General features: G+C 55.6%; 1 protein-coding gene across 2 annotated transcripts; it reads right to left on the bottom strand.

Annotated features, from left to right (window-relative positions):
• Positions 1 to 1,970: 1,970 nt before the first annotated feature.
• On the bottom strand, positions 1,971 to 17,467 carry ITIH4 (inter-alpha-trypsin inhibitor heavy chain 4). Of its 2 annotated transcripts, XM_069562477.1 has the most exons (24): positions 17,255 to 17,467; positions 16,886 to 16,999; positions 15,564 to 15,730; positions 13,399 to 13,503; positions 13,091 to 13,253; positions 12,842 to 12,952; positions 12,230 to 12,358; positions 11,450 to 11,566; positions 11,024 to 11,192; positions 10,817 to 10,942; positions 10,454 to 10,635; positions 10,171 to 10,356; positions 8,396 to 8,535; positions 8,030 to 8,184; positions 7,704 to 7,730; positions 7,380 to 7,427; positions 6,825 to 6,944; positions 5,882 to 5,923; positions 5,659 to 5,685; positions 5,457 to 5,573; positions 4,482 to 4,656; positions 2,773 to 2,927; positions 2,575 to 2,671; positions 1,971 to 2,189 (listed from the first exon to the last, which is right to left on the bottom strand). In XM_069562477.1, the coding sequence occupies exons 2-24, from the start codon at positions 16,970 to 16,972 to the stop codon at positions 2,120 to 2,122; spliced, it is 2,715 nt and encodes a 904-aa protein (XP_069418578.1). In that variant the 5' UTR covers positions 16,973 to 16,999; positions 17,255 to 17,467; the 3' UTR covers positions 1,971 to 2,119. The 2 variants fall into 2 exon arrangements, with proteins under 2 accessions (XP_069418578.1, XP_069418579.1); XM_069562478.1 differs by lacking the exon at positions 7,704 to 7,730 and having other exon boundaries at positions 17,255 to 17,464.
• Positions 17,468 to 17,945: the final 478 nt, after the last annotated feature.

The raw sequence follows: 17,945 nt of genomic DNA, 5'->3' as shown, positions 1-17,945 counted from the left end.
CTCCAGTCCTGACTAGGTCTGTCCCTGCCCATGGCCTTTGATAGCTCTCCGAGCTTTCAGGATAGCAGCAGAGCTCCACGGTGAGGTGCAGCCGGCACTGGCCTGGGGCTGTTCCCCATCTTGCCAGCATCCCCTTCCACCTCATCCCACAACACGGCTTCCCTTCACCTTGCTGAACTCAGTGCAGTGTCCTGGCTCTAGGCCTAGTGTCCTTGCCCTCCTTTTCCACGGGGCGAACTTCTTTTAGTTCTTCAAAACTCAATCCCAACCCAGCCCCAACCACGCCACTCCCAGGAAGCCTTCCCCGCTGCTCCTCAGGTTGGGCAAGTTGTGTCCCTCTGGGCTTCTTGTGGCACCCACTTGTTCTCTGGGTGGCAGCTCTGTCAGGTGCCCAAGGTACCTGCAGCACTCTGCCGGGGCTTGGCCCAAGTAGGTGCTGGAAAGCATGCGGTGAACAAAACAACGACGGGCGTGGGCCTACTTCCAGTGGCTCACAACGCATGGCTGTCAGGTGCTGGCTGGGCCAGAAAGCCACCCAGGACCCCCCTGCAGGGGCACCAGTTCACAGCCCAGCCCAGGGGCCAGTGTTTTGTCCTGGTACGTCAGAGCAAGCCCACAGCGAGTCCAATGGAGCCCCTGATGCTACTCCCTGATCTCGCTGAGCTCATCTCTGAGCCTCTGAAAATGATCCTCACAAAGTGACTCAGTCTGAGGCCCCTGCCGGCCACCAGGCTTGATGGGGAGGCAGCAACGCAGGAAAGTGTCCCTGAGTGTTGCAAAACCTGCTGCTGGAAACCTCTTCCTCCCACCAGCCTCTCCTCTACCCTCCTATAAAGACTCACTCAGAAAACACCCTGTATAACTCAAGAGCTGGGAAAAGAATGTTTTCCATATCTGGTTTGCTCCCTCTTAGCAAGTTAAAATGAACTCATTCTTTGCTTCGCCCTGGCGGCCAGAAAGCTCAAAGCAAAGCTTCCCGCTGCTGCAGCTTCCCCTACTGAATCAGTGCCTCTGATTCAACTCTCCTCCTCTCTCTTCTCCTGGCTCTTCTCTCCTTTTCATTCTCATATATATAGAGTTGACTCATTGGAAAAGACTCTGATGCTGGGAGGGACTGGGGGCAGGAGGAGAAGGGGATGACCAAGAATGAGATGGCTACATGGCATCACAGATTCGATGGACATGAGTTTGAGTGAACTCCGGGAGATGGTGATGGACAGGGAGGCCTGGCGTGCTGCGATTCATGAGGTCGCAAAGAGTCGGACACGACTGAGTGACTGAACTGAACTGAACTGATATACCTTTTATTTGTAAGCCAAATACTTGTGTCATTTTTGAAGAAGTAGGTGAAATAATTATAAATATTTTGAAAGTATGCTTTGCCTGTGCAGGAATTGGGTGGGATGTTTGGGGTGTCTAACCCTAGGCCTGGACAGAAGCCCCTCAATGACCCAGGCTCCTGGGAACAGACCTTGCTTCCCTTCTGGCCTCATCTCTGTCTCCCTGGTCTTCCCCTGCCAGCGTCTCTGCCAGGCAGTGAGAAGACAGGCCTGTTTCTGAGCACAGGTGTGAAAACCAAATTGTATCTTGCAAATCCTACTGCAAAAGGGCCCCACAGGTGGCTGAGAATGTCGGGAGCTGGCCTGTAATGAACTTCTACCCAGGTCACCCTTTTATTCTTTTCATGGACCCTGTGTCACCATAAAGCAGAATGAACCCTGTTCCCCAGTGTTCTCTGGCTCCATGGCCCCAGCAAGAGCAACATTTTAACAGTTTCAATCACTCTAAACCATAGTTTCCCAGCCTGTAAAGTGAAGGGATAGGACTGAACACTCTCTGTGGGCCTTACTGGCCATAGGCCTTTAAGTGGCTGACGGTGGATGATTCTAATGGTACACGACGCTACATGTCCAGGACATGACCTTGATGCTTGGGGATTTGGCCAGATGAAACCAGAGATGCCCACTCCCTGGGCTCACACCATCTCTCTTTATTTTATTGAGTGCAAATACCTCTCCCTACAATGTTCCAGGGCCCAGAGTGGCCCTGTGATCACTGGGTGGCAACCATCTGCACATAGGGCGGCGGCAGGGGGTGGTGGGTATAGCTCCTTCCAGAACTACAGCTCCACAGACCAGCAGGAAATCTCTTTGCCTGGGGGACTCTCTTGGTAATCCAGCTTGAGCTCTCTGGGATGGACAGACAGAGAGATGGTCAGCATGTGTCAGGTGTGGTAGGAAGAGAGGGAGACAGCTGGGGATAGGAATGTGAAAGGTGGAGGGTCTCAGGGCCTCTGAGACTTCCTTCCAGCGCAGGTCACCCAAGGGGATCCAGTGATGTGTGGTCCCTAGGGTCCAGGAATTCAGGGAGAGTTTCCCAGTGGTCTCTGGGCTAATGTGTTTCCTGTGGGTCTGAGTTGACCATCCTTTGTGGGGTGACTGAAAGCTGGGTCAGACTTGTCTGACCTGACACCTGACTGTCTGGTTCCTGGGGACGGACAGAGAAGTGGGGGTCCCAGAGCCTAGCTCCCAGCCCCAACCCGTGGCTGGGCTCAGTGGAGTTGTACTGAGTCACCTGGTGGCAGAGTAGTCACGCCCCTGGACCTTCAGTGTTCGCTTGCGGTCATCTGCCGTGTCCAGAGGCCCCCAGAGCACGTCCTGGTAAAACTGGCCTGAGATACAAAGGGTGGGTCAGTGAAGAAAAAAGACAGAAGGAGGCTGGGTTCACAGGCAGAGGTGACTTCTGAGGGTTTCCCAAGCCTGGGCCACGTACCAAGGGTCCCACTGACGTGGCTGGAGAAGCGGTCAGTGTCCTGCAGGAGAAGCCGGAGCCCCTTTCCGGGGCCGTCCCAGAACAGCAGGCCGATGGTCACCCTGTCTGGTCTGCTGAGCAACAGGAGCCCTGCCTTGTCCATGGTCACCTTGAGGCTGTGGGCAAAGCCGTATCCTGAGCAGGAAGGGAGGCCTGGAGATGCCCACTGGGGACCTGGGGGGGCCATAGGGTGGGGGGGGCTGCCCTTCTGTCCTCAGGATCTCCTAGCGTGGCCTTCCAGGCGAGGGCCCTCAGTCTTGTGGGCTTCAGTTTCCTCAGTCACCTGGGAACCTGGGACCAATGCTAACTCACTGACACCTGGTTATCCTGGCATTGTGTATAACCTAAAATAATGGTTCCTCTCCCTCTGGCTTTCTTAGATTCGATTTCTCACAAATTAGTTTTATATGACTTAGGGGTTCATGGATACATTTCCTCTGTCTCTTTTGTTCTTTTGGCCAGTGCCACTTTCTTCTGATGATCAGTGTTTAATTGTGTGTTTTAAGATCTAGAAGGGCAAGTCCCTCTGGAATGACTTCCTTTTTTACTTAGAATAACCTCTGGAGTTATTACTGTTTTCATTTTCTCAGGAACGCTGCATGTTGAATAAACCCCTGCTGTGACTCTGAGGTTATTTTCAATGGAATCGCCCTAAACTTACACTGTCTTGTTAACACCGTTCAATGCAAAAGCTATGGTCTACTTTTCTTTATGTGGACCTTCTGAGGTCATGAAAGTACGTGAGTGTTCAAGAACCACAACTGATAGGAATCCTTTATTTCATCTTCTAGTGTGTTTGTCCAAAGCACAGAAATGCTACTGATCTTTCCGCATCTACCAGATAACAGGAGACTTTAAGACCTTTTATGAAACTGGGAGCTTTTAAAGGGGAGCCCCTCAGATTCCCGAGGTCTGTACTCACTTACCAGGTGGGAACCAGTTTCTCTGGAGGGGCTGACAGAGGAAGTGGACAAGGTTCTCTGTACTCAGCATGGGCGGGAAGTCCAGAGGACACTGCTTGAAGAGGGCCTGGGTCCTTGGACTCTCTCCCCCATGCTTGTGACTCCCAGAGCTGGACACAGCTCTTCCAGGCCCCACAGAGAGGCGGCTCCACAAGAAGTTGCAGTCTACCTCTGCCACCCTCTAGCTGCCTGGTATCGATGTCAGTGGGACTTGTCTCTCCTTGTCAGAGCTCAAGGCTAAGAACGACATTCCTAACCTCTCCTGGTGGACAGTGCCCTCCAGTCTCTCATCATCGTGGTTACCTTATCAGGTAGAGAGCACACCTTCCTGCGTGCCCAGTGGGCACTGCACCGTCTATGGGCAAAGTGCTCCCTGACCACATGCTCTCATGAGACCGGCGTCTCAGCCCTCTGGCTGAGGGCTCAGATGATTAGCCCTAGTTAGGGATGAGGGGGTAGAACACCCTGCCTATGGTCACTCAGGGTCAGCGGCAGAGCAGCTCCAAACCACGCTGTCCCCTGTACCAGACAGTGACCTGGGTTAGGTGTGAGCACAGCCAGGTCCCCAGGTCAACCCCTGGCACCCTCCAGAGCTGGAGGGGGACGTGAAGGACTCTCACATCGCTGCCCCTCCTGTGGGTGTGGCTCACTGCAGAGCACTCGTGCCCAGCCCAAAAAAGTGGAAAGTGGCCACCGCCTAATGCTCACCCGGGCATCACTGAGTACAGTGTTTCCTTCCACTTGTATGCAGAATTTCTTCGGTTTCGAGTAATAACCACATGCTCAGGGGACGCATGGACTTGCAGCTGGGGGTTCTGGAAGGTCACCTCAATCCACGAGAAGCAGGCCTTCGCTGTCTCATAGTGGCCAGTCACCTCAACCCCTGAGAGGGCCGGGAGCAGAGAGGTCGAAGCTGTGGCTCCAGCTGGGCATTGGCCTGAACAGGAGGTTCCCCCCCCCGCCCGGCCCCTCCCCGGCTACAGCCCCCAGAGCTGCTCTTCACCCACTCACCTGCCTGTCTCCCTCCTTGCCTCCCCTCACGCTGCCGGCCTGCTTCCCACCATCTTTCCACTTAGCCCTTGGGTACCCTTGGCTTTGGAGGGGCCCCCGGTCTTCAGCGATGGCCACCTTCAGATGGCCAGATCAGCTCTGCCTTCCGGGGGCTGGAGGGCAGGTCTGGCCAGTGCACCTCCCTCCTCCACACCTTTTCCAGCTCCACCAGCCTCCCTCAGGGCTCTGTGCTTCTGCCTACCCCTTTCTCGGCCTCACAGACCCCCACTTCTCCGCCAAGGCCCCGTCACCCCCATACAACCCCACGCAGCCCTACGTCTTGGCCATCGGACAGCTACTGTCTCCTCTCCTGGGCTTCTCTCCACTACATTTTGGGCGCTGACTATAGGCTATGCCCAGGTGTCTCCTCACCCTGAAGTATGGCAGTACCTAGGGGCAAGCCCACCTCTGGTCACCTCGGGGTGTAGGTCATTCAGGCCCACATAAGTGGTGCCCAGTGAGAGGTCGTGGGGCAGACATATGAGTACAAGTGTCAGAGCTCGGGCGGTGCCTGCCTGGGATGCCGGCTGCCTGGGAGTCTGTGGGTAGGTGTCCCAGTTTCTGAGGTAGGAAGCTGAGGGGTGCGCTGTGACTAGATTTCTTTGGGTGGATAACTGGGTATGCGCCTCTCACCTTGGTCAGGGTCCGACAGCAGGTTCACTAGCTCCTGAGGGCGTCGGAAGTCCACACAGAGCTGGTCCACGCTCTGCCCAGGCAGTGGCAGGATGACAGAAGGAGCCTGGACGGGAGCTGGGACAGCAGGTGTGTTCTGGGGGCAGGTAAAACTGGGTAGGGGCAAGGATAGGGAGGGAGGCTGAGATGGGGTGGCACTTACCAAGGGGTGGGGCTGTCACGGTTGTTCCTGAAATAAGAAGAAAGTCTTGGTTTAGGCAGCCTTTTCCTGGGGAGGGGCAGGGTTGAGGAATGGAAAAGCCAACGGGTGTTCAGGGTTCCCTCTCCATCAGGAAACCTATGTGATGGGTTCAGAGAGCTCCCCGGGCCCTCCCCTTCCAGGTCTCTCTGCCATAGGGCCAGAATCTACTGCAGCTTGGGGGCACCTTTGATTCTGAAATCCATGTCGTAAGATGCTCCACCAGGACCTGAGGTAGGTGACGGTGCAGGAGCAGGCGTGAGTTCAGGAACAGAAAGGGAGAAGGCAGTCAGGATTCGAAGCAAATGGCAAGCCCTCCAGCCATCACTGCTACCTGCCACCCACCAAGCTCCAACTCCACGAACCCTGCCACAAATACACACCCAGTCTAGAACTACTTTTGCAAAGAGATTTTTTCAACCAGAAGAGCATGCTGTCAGGGAAAAAACTAAGGAGATGGGGTCCAGCCTGGCCCTGCAGCTGTGTCTGAGTCTAGGTCTGGAGATCAGAAAACAGCTCAAGGGACTACTCTTGGCTTTGGGAATGGAGGAAATCTTCCTTTTCTAGAACGTTCCATCCCTAGTGAGCCAGCCTCCAGAGTGTAACGAATTCAATTCAGTAAAAATAAAGGACGTGCTATTTAACGTCATGTGCTGTGCTGTGCTGTGCTGTGCTTAGTCACTTAGAGGCATCTGACTCTTTGCGACCCTCTGGACTGTAGCCTGCTAGGCTCCTCTGTCCATGGGGATTATCCAGGCAAGAATACTGGAGTGGGTTGCCATGCCCTCCTCAAGGGGATCTTCCCAACTCAGGGATTATACCCAGGTCTCCCACATTGCAGGTGGATTCTTTGCCATCTGGGCCACTAGGGAAACCCAAGAATACTGGAGTGAGTAGTCTATCCCTTCTCCGGGGGATCTTCCCGACCCAGGAATCAAACTGGGGTCTCCTGCATTGCAGGCAGATTTTTTACCAGCTGAGCTACCTGGGAAGCCCAATTAATGTCATACCTTCCAGAAAACCTCCCTGGTCTCTGCTTAGCCCTGGGCTTGGTGATTTATCTCATCTAACACTATGGGCAGGTTCATCTTGAGGAAACTTGGCCCTCAGAGGGTCAGAAAGTGGCTTACGTAACGTCAGCTCTGGTAGCACCAATCTCGAGGTCGTGCGGTAGAATGGAGGAGGAGGAGCAAGAAAACGTCCAGGTACTCCCAATCTTGGAGGGCTGTTTAACAGTTTCAAACCTCCGCCTTTGACAAAGTTCACACAAACAGTGTTTTCTCAAGCAGAGTCATGGGTCCCCACAGCCTGGGCGCTGGGACTCACCCCAGAAGAGGGACATGGAGGGGGCAGGTGGGTCCCCTCCCCTCCCCTATCACTCAGGGTTGGAACGAAGGGCCCTTCTCGAACTCCTCCCTGCTAGAATATTGGCCCTCCTTCCCCGCTCTGGTAGTGCCCTCAAACTATCTTTTCCTCTCCAGCCTCTTCTTTTAGAAAAGACAAAGAAAGGGTCTGCACTGCTGCCTCCTAATCAAACACAACTGGATTTGAGTTCCAGCCCTGCTACCAGGTGGGTGAGTCTAGTAAGTCACTCCCTCTGTCCACAGCCAGGGCAGGGCCCAGTCTGGAGCCAGGATCAAGGTTCTGTCAGTATCCCCTTCCTCTACCCTCTCCTCTTTTGCTACCTGTTTTCCAGGATGCTCTGTCCATGGACTGACCAAACCCCATGGGCCCTGGAAATCAGAGAAACTTGAGTTTGCTTCTTGAATGCATGTTTCTGGGACCCCCAGTGTCTCTGTGTCTCTAATGCCCAGGATGGGGCCTGAGTGACAGCCAATATCTGAATGAACAGGTAACTAAGCGCACCAGCATGCTTGGGCAGACGACACCCCTCCTGAGCGGGGCTGGGTGGGAGAGGCGCTGGCTAGTCACCATATGGTTGCCGAACCATAGGCCCTGTGTCAACCAAGAGTTACCAAGGCCAGCCTTAGAGGGCATTAGGCTCTTACCTAGGGGGACTCTCCTGTCTCTGCTTTCTGAATAAGACAAAAACAGGGAGAAAGAGAGACACACTGTCAGGATGGTTTGGATACATCTGAAGTATTTCTATTTAACCTTGTTTCCCAGCCCCAGCGCTACACAGGGTACAGTGAACATGCGGCAGCGGAGGGGGTGGGGTGCAGGAGGAGGTCAGGAGGCCTAGCCTCAGTTTCCTCATCAATGAAACAGGGATGAGTTTTCTGGGAGTCTGTGGGTGGCAGGGGTGGAGTCTTGGTTGGGATGTTGGGGAGGGGCTGGGGAGAATGCTGGGTCAGAACTCTGCTGCCACACCCACCATCCTCCACAGGCTTCTCAGCAACCTGAGACTGTTCTTGACCTTCAGGTTTGGTGATCACCATAGACGTGAGGGGGGTGACAAAGCTGTAGCTGAGTGACAAGCTCAGTGCGTGGGCCTCAAGAGCCTGCTTCTCGGCATCTAACGCAGAGACCCTGCAGGTAGAGAAGGCCAGTGGCTCGGCAAGCCCCCAGGTGCTCAGAGTCTCCCTCCCTCCCAGACCCTTCCAGGGTTACCACCACCTCAAGTCTCCCTGCCCAGAAGATGCCTGTGCCATCTGTGCCAGCCCTGCCAGTGAAGAGCCTGGGGAGGTGCTGAGGCCGTGGGTGGCCACCCGGGGGGGCCCTGGAGGATGCGTTCACCCACATTTGCTCAAGCAGTTGCTGGATGGTCAGGTATGCCCAGAGTCTCTCCATGAAGCTGTGGAAGATGTACTTGGGGCCCCGGAACATCTCCTCCTGCTCGGCCACATGGGACTCCATCACAAAGGTGATGTTCTCCCCGTGCTGGAAAGAGGGGCCCAGTGAGGGCAGAAGCAGTGAGGGCGTGATGCCAGCACCTGGCCTGGTGCTGCCCAGCCCGCCACGAGAAACCTGGTTGAGGTGGCGTTGGTTGCAAGTAGAGCAGAGGGTACGGAGGATGCTTAGGGGTGTGAGAGGCTCAGTCATAGAGCCTCCAAGGATGATAAGGAGGTGGAGAAAACATGGAGAAGACTATCCCAGGTACAAAACAATGGGCACAGAACCAGGAGCTGCCTGAATTTTTTTGCCCTCTCCGCACATACAGCTATTTTTTTCTGTTTTTGGCTGTGCCATGTGGCATGTGAGATCTTAGTTCCTCAACCAGGGATTGAATCCAGGCCCTTGGTAGTGACAACATGGAGTCCTAACCACTAGACTGCCAGGGAAGTCCCTCGGATGAATTTTAAATAGACTAACACTCTTGCCCCAAGCAGCAAGACCTGTGAAACCTTAGGTCTGGTGTTCGAGCTATTTTTCACAACACATTAACTACATAACTACTAAAAGAAAGACATGTTTGTTTGTGAACTACACCAAGTCACCTTGGGTTCTGCACTTTAAGAACTCCTGGACACCAGGACAGTATGAGCAGCTGACACACAGAGAGTGTTTATACTGGGCAAAACCTTAATCCCCAATGCAGCCTTATAAGGTGGGTGAGGTTGACTTATTTTCATGGGTACAAAGCAGGAAACTGAGGCACAGGGAGGTTTAGTGCCATGCTCCAGGTCTCACCTCTGGGAGGTGCCAGAGCTGGGTGTGAAGCTGGCCAGGCTCGCCATAGGATGCACTCTGCCTATCCTGACACTTGGCTGCTTCTGAGACGAGGCCCTGGGCACCCCCATGCCCACTTGCCTTGTCCACCTGCTCGTCTCCCCACACATGCTGCCTACCTGCCACAAAATCATGAAATATTCCTCTGTCCTTCCACCATCTGACCTCTGCCACCTCCCACTTACCCCTCAGTCTCAGCTGAGCCTCCCTCAGAAGCCCTCCCTGATCCCCAGGCCAAGCGGGGGCTTCCAGCTCTGCTTCCCTGACTTCCCGAGTTTATCCAGCCCGCAGCTCCTTGCTTGTGCAACAATTTACCCAGGCTATCTCTCTCATGAGGGCAGTACCCCCAGCGCCTGGAGAGGGGCTGTGATTCCCTTTGTGGAATGAGAGGCAGGGAAGACTGTGCAGGGACAGGATACCGCCGCTGAGCTGGGCTCTTGACGTGGCAGTAGCGGGACCCTCGGCAAACTGGCTGCTCTGCCTGGAGGTCAGACTGCTAATCTGTGAAATGGGAGTAGTCTTCCCTGCTTGACTGCTTGGGTGAGGTCAGGAGGGGATACCAAGCAGCTGGTGCCCTTGGGAACAACAGCAGCAGCTGTACTGGTTGACCGTTATGTGCCTACCACATGCCAGCGCTGCGCAGGCGCCCTCAGAAAATTACATCATCTCGTTAATCTCCACCGGGAACCAACACAGTGGGGCTGCATCACCCACAGGTGGCAGAGGGCACTCTGTAACTTGCTCAAGGTCAATGGGCTGGAGCTGGCAGGGCTGGGGTTTGAGGCCAGCCCCTCTGACTGCCTGTCCCAGCTGCCCTTCCCCTCCAGAATGGCCAGTCACACTTACCAGCTGCCCCCGGACTTGGGCTGAGAGCACGTCAGGGCTGTGGTCCCGGAGCTTCCCAGCCACTACCAACTCGGAGCCCTTGAAGAACACCCGGAAGGTGTCCTGTGTGACCGACTCCACAGCATTGCTCGGGTACTCAAAGGCCACTGACATCATCAGTGGGTTGGCCACCTCCTGGTAAAAGTCCTGCAGGGCAGGGGGGTTTCATGAGGGCCAGGCTAGGGTCTGCCCACCTGGCTGTGCCATCCCTTGCTCACACAGCCCAGTCAGGGTGTGTGGGCACCTGCAGCTGCAGGGCGGAGTCTGAGTCCTCATAGATGCGCCGGGCCAGGCCGCCGTTTTCTAGTGCCATCTTCTCCAGGAAGGCGTAGCTGACATCGAAGCCGAAGCCCAGGCAGAAGAGACTATGCTGGCCATTTACAGCTTTTCGCACGTTCTCCTGGATTTTCAAAGGGTCGGTCTCCCCTGGACCCAGTGGTTTCGGAAAGGGGTGAGAAAACGGTGATTGGCTCAATGGATATTTCTGGAATCTCAGAGCCAAAGAGGCCTAAAAGACCCTTCTCCCTGCCCCAGGTTCCACAGCACGCCAGGCTGAAACCCAGCTTCTCCCGGGCAGTGCGCCAGGGGGGTACTGGCAGTGCCTCACCTGCAGTGGGGTCGCCATCAGTGAGGAGGATAATGAGGGTGATGCTCCCTGCAGGCAACAGCTCCTCCCGGTTGGCTTTCTCCAGCAGCTGCACGGCCATCAGCATCGCATCATTTATATTGGTCCCTGTGGGGCACACACCCTCAGAGGGGCTCCCAGCAGGGTGCCCCAGAAGTGTCTACCATGCAGGGCTACACAAGCACTCACCTCCCTGGGCCCGGATGCCAGTGGTGTAGCTCTTGGCCTCATTCACGTTCTCAGTCGAGGCTGGCACTAGCAAAGGTTTCCACTTGGTTGCTTCCGCACTGAAGCTGATGAGGTTGAACTGGTCATGGGGACTGAGGTCATCCAGGATCTTGATGAGGGCTTCCTGGGTCTGGGTCAGGGCAAGGGGACACATGGTAGGTGTCTCAGTGGGGCCTCCCTGGTGGCTCCTATGCCCTTAGACTGCACCTTAAGGCTCACAGCTGGAGTGAGGACGTGGGGAATGTTCTAGCAGCAAGACCAACCTCAATCCACGGGAGCATCCTACTTAGAAGAGGGAGGGCAGGTCTGGTTTGTCTGCTAGACCAAAGCTGATGGTGTTAGATGTCTGCGAGCTTTCAGAACCCCTACCTGGCCCACGGGACCTACCTGCTTTATTTTCCTGCCCATCATGGAGCCGCTCTTGTCGATAACAAAGATCACATTCTTGGGCATCGTGGACAGGCTATCAGGGGCAAAGTAGTGCACAAAGTAGCCATTCTCAATCTGTGACCAGAGTGAGACACACCCAGGTGTAAGAGCTGCAGCTCTGCCCCCAACCAGCCTCCTCACCCCCAAGCCTGGGGTTCTGCTGCACTTTTTATCCCAGTTCCTTCCGGCCCTGTTCCACCATGAACCTCCCCAGATTCCTGCCATACTGCTTGGCTTGATCCAGCGCCTCCCTTACAAAGGCTTCCCTGCTTAGACCTGGCCCACCAGAACTCTACCCTTACTTTACCTATTTAATTATTTGAGGCAGCTTATACTAAAAGGTTCAGACATAGTATACCTGAGATCCATCAAAGAAGTGAAGACTCCAAAAACAAGGCCCATCAAAAAGGTAAAAGGGAAGCACAATGTGGCCAGAAACTTATGTGAAAGAAGCTACTGCGATTGAGCATAAAAGTGAACTGTGAACCTCTTGGCAACCAGGGCAACAAGGGAAACCCCACCCAATATCTCTTCAGCAGAGATGAACTTTTCTCCCCCTCTGGAAGGGAACAGTTTCAGCAACAACACAACTACACTGCCTGTGTTCTATCTATGAAATACCTGGTGCACTGATAACCAGGGGTGGTTATTCTGTCTTTTCTTCAAGAACACCCAGGCTCAGGTCCTTGAGGGTGAATGGACTTTTTGGTGGCTCAGCTCTTGCTGGAGCCCACATACCTGAATGGAACCCCCGGAGACAGGCCGGTCCACATCGTAGCGGACAATGAAGTTGCCATCTAGGACCGTGTCCTGCTTCTCCGGAGACTTTTGTTGCTGTGACAGTGTTGGCTTGAATCGGACGTGAGCCTGGAAAAATGACCTGGCTGAAGTTGGAAGGAGCAGCACGGTGGTATTAATAACACCCCTCATCCCTATCTGAAGGGAGAATTCCAGGAGGCAGTCTTAGGTCAAGTTCCAGGAGACTTTCTCTCAGGCTGAGCTGTCCGCCAGATGACCTCCATATAGGGGAGAGGGTGTGAGTGAATCTCCTGCTCACATTTTTGTACAAGCAGAGGCTGGGCCCAGGATGTGTGTGGTCCAGCCAGCCCCTCCTCCCTACCTGGTCTGGGGACCCTCACATCAGTCTTCTCTCCTTAGCTCAGGGTTCAAACCAGCACCCACCATCCATCCCTGCGCCTTGCCCTCCCTGTCTGCCAAATGACAGCATGGACACAGGAACCTCACAAGTCCCTCCAGCTCAGAGATTCTGATCAGTAGTTCCGCTCTCTGGAAGTCCAGCCTCAAGATAGGTCCCTGGGAACCCTCACCCGCAGACCCTAGCAGGCCCACCTTGGTCTTGTTCTGTGAGGTGGTGAGGGCCTCTGCCAGTTCATTGGTCATGAAGGTGCTCTCTGTCTCCAGAAAGCTGATACCCTGAGGCTCGAAGATGTGAATGTCCATCTAGAAGCAAGAAGCGGGTTACTGGGTCTGCTGGGAGCCAGGGCTGGCCCTCACAGGAGGCAGAGGGGGAAGCTGGGTCCGCCCTTGGCAGAGTGAGGTCATCAAGGAGGCCTTCTAGAAGAAAGTGGTGCCATGTACCTGCAGGTGTTTGACCAGCTGCTGGGGCCGGACTTTCAGCAGCAGCTCATACACTCCCAGGTGACGGGCCAGCAACTCCTCATACACCAGCTCGAAGGTGACCTTGGCAGCGGGGGCCACGCTGACGGACACCTGGAACTGCTCGGTCTTTCTCCCAGTGGCCCTGGGGAAGAAGGCATTGGATGTGCCCCTCAGACTTGGGGTGGGGGTGGGTATGGCCCCTGGAGGGGGAGCAATGCTCAACAGCTGAAGTTGGGGGCAGCCTTGACTCCACCCCCAGAGCGATCCTCCCACCCCCTTGGACTCACGTGACAAGGCCGGCACTCTCGCCCCTGGCCATGGCCGCGCTGTACTGCTCCTGGGCTGCAGCCTTCTCCTTGATGTTACCTGGGTAGGTCACACCATCGATGACCCTGGGGCAGGAGGGAGTGAGTTGTGAGAGCCTGGCAGGTGAGGCCCACTGCAATCCCACCTTCTCTGGGACTTACTGTGCCTTCCGACAGAGTGACTCCTATCTTTACCCAAGACCACGCGTCTCTTACACACCTACTGCGGACACAGCTCTGCGGGGGCCCCGGGGTGGCCAGGGGCTCTGCAGACCTCCATCTACCCTGAGCTACGCACTGTGTTGGCTGACATGCCTTTTCCTGAACAACTGGGATGAAGGAGGCAGGGCTGAGCAAGCACCTGGCCTCTCTCCTCCGTTCCTGTCTGGCTCCACATTCCAGTTGCCCCTTCCACCCTACAGACTGTCTCCAGAGGAACCAGTCAGCCACCAGCGAGAGCTCTGAGCCTCATTTCACTCAGCCTTGTGTCCAGCTGGGTGGGGCAGGCTGAGGAAGGAGATGCTGGCTCCCAGGCCAGTGGAGACACAGGGCTGAAGGCTCTGACCCCTCTCTCCACAGCTGCCCCTCTTTTTGCCAACAAAGGGCAGGCCACACTGCAGAGAGGCTGGCTCCTGGGGAAGAAGGTTTTGGATGACTGGGGGATGGGGCTCCTTGGCGGGTAGAAACAATCCTAGTGGCCATTTGAGGGACTGAGAGAGAAATGGCAGGCAAACATAAGTCTGCTCCATCCGGGGGTGGTGTGAAAGTGTAAGAGTCTCCAGGCGGGAGGGGACAGCCAGGATATTGGGGCCAGTGTCCCTCCTCCCCACCCTCCTGGTCACAATTTAACCCTGGGCTACAGTGGGGCTGGTGCTGGGCTGCAGGGCTCCTCCTTCCAGATGCCCAACTGGGGCTCCTAGCCAGGTCGGGGAGCAAGGCACACTGCCCTGCCCCCTGCTTCCCTATCTCATGCAGCCACAGGAGCTGGGCCCAGAGAGGGGTGCACGTTCTGGGCCTTCAGAAGATGAAATGGGCCTGGAACCTTGCAGCTTGCCAGCCAGAGCACCCACATGGGAAGTGGGGTGCAGCCTGTGAAGCTTACACTGCAGGTTGGGCCGCACAGGCCTGGCTCCTGGTTAGGAAAAGAAGGGCTGACGGAGTGGGGTGGGCAGAGAGCTAAGGAACCAACCACAAGGATCCTGCCCCCATCGAAGGTGTTCAGAGGTCCCAGGGTACATTGGGGACTCTGCCTGAGATGCTAGGCCTCTGCCCCACCCATCACCCTCCCTGAGTTTCTAGGATTAGCCCCTCTCTGGCCTGTTCTCAATCACTGCCTCTCCTGCAGGGCCAGAGACAGAGAGTTCTCTGGCATTCAGCAAACATTGCAAAACTCAGTTGGGAAGGGTGGGGGAGGAAAGCAGAGGACAAAGTGACGATCATCACCAGCTTACAGAGTCACCAGCTTACAGAGTCACCAGCTTACGGAAACCCCAGTGGCCTCCCAACACAGCTTCTGGCTTAGAGAAGAACCATCCTTTGCAGTATCCCACTATGGGGCAGGTGGACCAGCCTGGGTCAGAACTTCTGTGACAAGGAGGTGATCGCCCTCCCTGAGGCATTGCTTCATTGTAGGGGCTTAAGAAGTTAAGAAGTTTTCTGTGTTCTGGGTTGGAATCTGCCTTTTGGTGATTCCCTTCTGCCTGGGCTTGGCCTCAGGATGCCCCAAGTCTGTACTTCTCAAAGGCAAAGACATAAAGAGGTTGTGGTTCTCCATCTGGCACCTGGGCAGAACTCAGGGAAAACAGATGGATGAATAGATGGAGAGACAGAAGGTGGGAGGGACCAACAGAGGGAGGGAGGAAGGGAGAGGGATAGACGGAGGGAAAGAGGTAGGAATGGGTAGAGGGGTGGAATGAGGGAGGCAGAATGGGAAGGAGGAAGGGATGAAAGGATGGAGGCAGGGAAGGGTATCTGAGAATGCATGAAGTTCCTAGAAGCCTCTGACCTCTGTATTGCCTACAGGTGAACTGCACACACCTCAGGCTTATATCCTGGCACATCTCACATTAGGAAGAGAACACAGGGGCCATGGTGTCAGACTGCAGGTTGGGGAGGGGAGACCAGGAAGAGTGCAGGAGGGCACCTACATGGAGAAGTTGGTGATGAAGGCTTTCTTGGGCAGCTCCATCTGGAAGGTGGCCTCCCGCACGGCATCAGCCTTGTTGACCACCCGGCTGGTGATGACTGTGTGGGCGAATCGGGAGGAGACCTTAGAGTCCACAGTGAGGCTGTAGATGTCAATGTCATTCTGGACCTGTGAAGGAGGAAAGGGTGGGACTGTTTAATGCTCTTCAAGAGTGGGTCTTGACCTTGGTCCCACACCAAGCCCTGGCCCCCAACCCCAACCGAGCCACAGACCAAGAAGAATCGCATGAAGCATTGTGAACTTTGATCTCAAATCAGAGGCTGCTGTGTGTTTCATTCCCCACCCAATAGTGCAGAGATCCTACTGGGCAGGGACCGTCCTATCTTGTCAAGTGGGGGCCACAGCGCTCCTTGGAGAAAAAGCAGGCAAGGGGTGGAGCCTGAGCCCCACTGTGTCTGGGAGGGATTTATCCTTGAGGCAGAGATGAGCGGCAGCAACTGCCATGCCATCTTAGTCCTGCCCAGTGAAAGGGCAGTGCACAAGTCCAGTGACTGGGAAAACGGTGCCCACCAGCCTCCCCCCAGGGGCCTGCGGGAGCTGGGAGACTTGGAGGTAGGGAAGGTCCACCTCTAAGCCTGAGCATCTTCTGCTTTGTCCTTTTCTCCACAGCCGTGGGGCTTCCCTTGTTGCTCCATCCGTCCCCGGGGGCACTCCCCCAAGCATGTGTATTTTGCCCTAGGTGTGCAGTCTCCAAGGAAGGGTATGTGTACACAGGCAGAGCCGACACGGCTCTTGCCTGCTTGCACGTGGCATACTCGTGTTCAGCACAGAGGTGCGCGGCAGGCTGAGTGCCTCGTTTACACGTGAGTGTCTGTCTGCCTGGTGCCAGACACTGTACTCAGCACTTCGTAATACTAAAGGTTTCCTCTTCACCACAAACCTCTGAATAGTCCTATTACTGTGACCTTGTTCTGCTACTGTTCTACAGAGGAGGAAAAAGAGACACACAAAGCATCAATTACTTCCGCGAGGTCCGGCTGACAGGAGGGAGGGGTAAGCTGGACTCCTGAGGTGCATTCTTACCCACCCTACCTACTGCTGCCCTCCAGGCCAACCTGCTAGGCTGTTGTTCCTCCCTGGGAACTGGGAAATAACAGGATCACCCCTCCCAGTAAATGGGGGATTCTCCAAAGACCCCTTAGGACAGCACCCCTTCTCTGCACACACACTGACCCACGCTCACACAGACCAAGGCTCTCCTCGCCTTCACTCACTTGCCCCATTCACACTAGGGTGCACACACACAGGCCCCACGGATGTTACCTTTTGGGCCTTGCTGGTGTGGAGGACGGCAAGCGAGAGCAGGACCAGCACGACTCTGTGGGTGCGGCCAGGGGCTGGGGTCTCCATTCTGGCTGTGGCCGGTCCGCTTCTGAACTGTGAGACGAAGTGAGGAATTAGTAACTTGCTCGCTGCCCCGCCCCTGTGGGGGCAGGTTCTGGGAAACTGGGATCTGCAAAGCCAAATACCACAGGGGCCTCAAGATAAGCAGGCAAGCTACAAATGTCCTGTGGACATTGGCTGGGGATGGGAACCCAGGAGCAGGCTTGGGTGGGAGTTGAGTACGGGCGCCCCCTCTGAAAGGTCCAGAATCTAAGCAAACCACCACCACCCCCACACCGGTTATCCCACCAAAAAGCTCCCCAGGGGTGGGGGGCACAGCAGTGAACTGGCCGGCTCTCCGTAAGCCCAGCCTTAGAGGAGAGGCATTGCTGGGAAGAGGAGGGCAGAAGTATGGTTTCTGGGAGGCAGGGGGCCTGGAAAAAAGGTCAGTGTGACTGGTCAGTGGGACCCAAGGGCACTAAGCAGCCCTCGGGGCACCTGATTGGAGCAAGATCTGCTGGGGCTAAGGCAGGGTGGATACACCTTATTTATGGGAGGAGAGGGGCTAGGCCAAGGGCCCCCTCTTCTCTCTGCTGGGGAGGGTACCCAGGATGCTGTTCGGGCCCCATTATTCTAGCCAGGAATCTTGGTGCAGTTCCAGCAAGGCCTCCAAAACAAGATCTGCATTTGGCAATACAAACCGAGAGTCACAAAGATGCCCCATGTTGTGGCCCAGAGATCAGGCTGTGGGGAGTTTCCTGAGAGGGAAGCACGGAGTTCCTGAAGGGGGTGATTCAGGGTGGTGGCGTGTGCACTCAAGCGGCCTATGTGGAGGTCAGTCGTGCCAAGGGAGCCCGTGAATCACTCCTGGAGTGAGGAAGGGCAGAACGCCGATCTGTCAGCAAGCCACCACCAGGGCAGTGCTGTTGTCATGGGCCCAGGCCACAGGAGGATGGCTGGAGGGCCTGTGGTAGGATTAAGGATGGCTTTTTTCAATTCT

Source organism: Ovis canadensis, chromosome 19 (assembly GCF_042477335.2).
Source record: "Ovis canadensis isolate MfBH-ARS-UI-01 breed Bighorn chromosome 19, ARS-UI_OviCan_v2, whole genome shotgun sequence".
NCBI classification, from domain to species: domain Eukaryota; kingdom Metazoa; phylum Chordata; class Mammalia; order Artiodactyla; family Bovidae; genus Ovis; species Ovis canadensis.
This window is presented reverse-complemented; position numbering and strand designations above follow the sequence as displayed.

Coding starts and splice junctions, on each gene's coding strand:
- ITIH4 (XM_069562477.1), bottom strand. CDS start 16,972: ATGGAGACCCCAGCCCCTGGCCGCACCCACAGAGTCGTGCTGGTCCTG. Junction 11,193..11,449: donor TGGGCAGGAAAATAAAGCAG/GTAGGTCCCGTG, acceptor GCCCTGACCCAG/ACCCAGGAAGCCCTCATCAA. Junction 7,731..8,029: donor TGAGAAGCCTGTGGAGGATG/GTGGGTGTGGCA, acceptor TGTCTTATTCAG/AAAGCAGAGACAGGAGAGTC.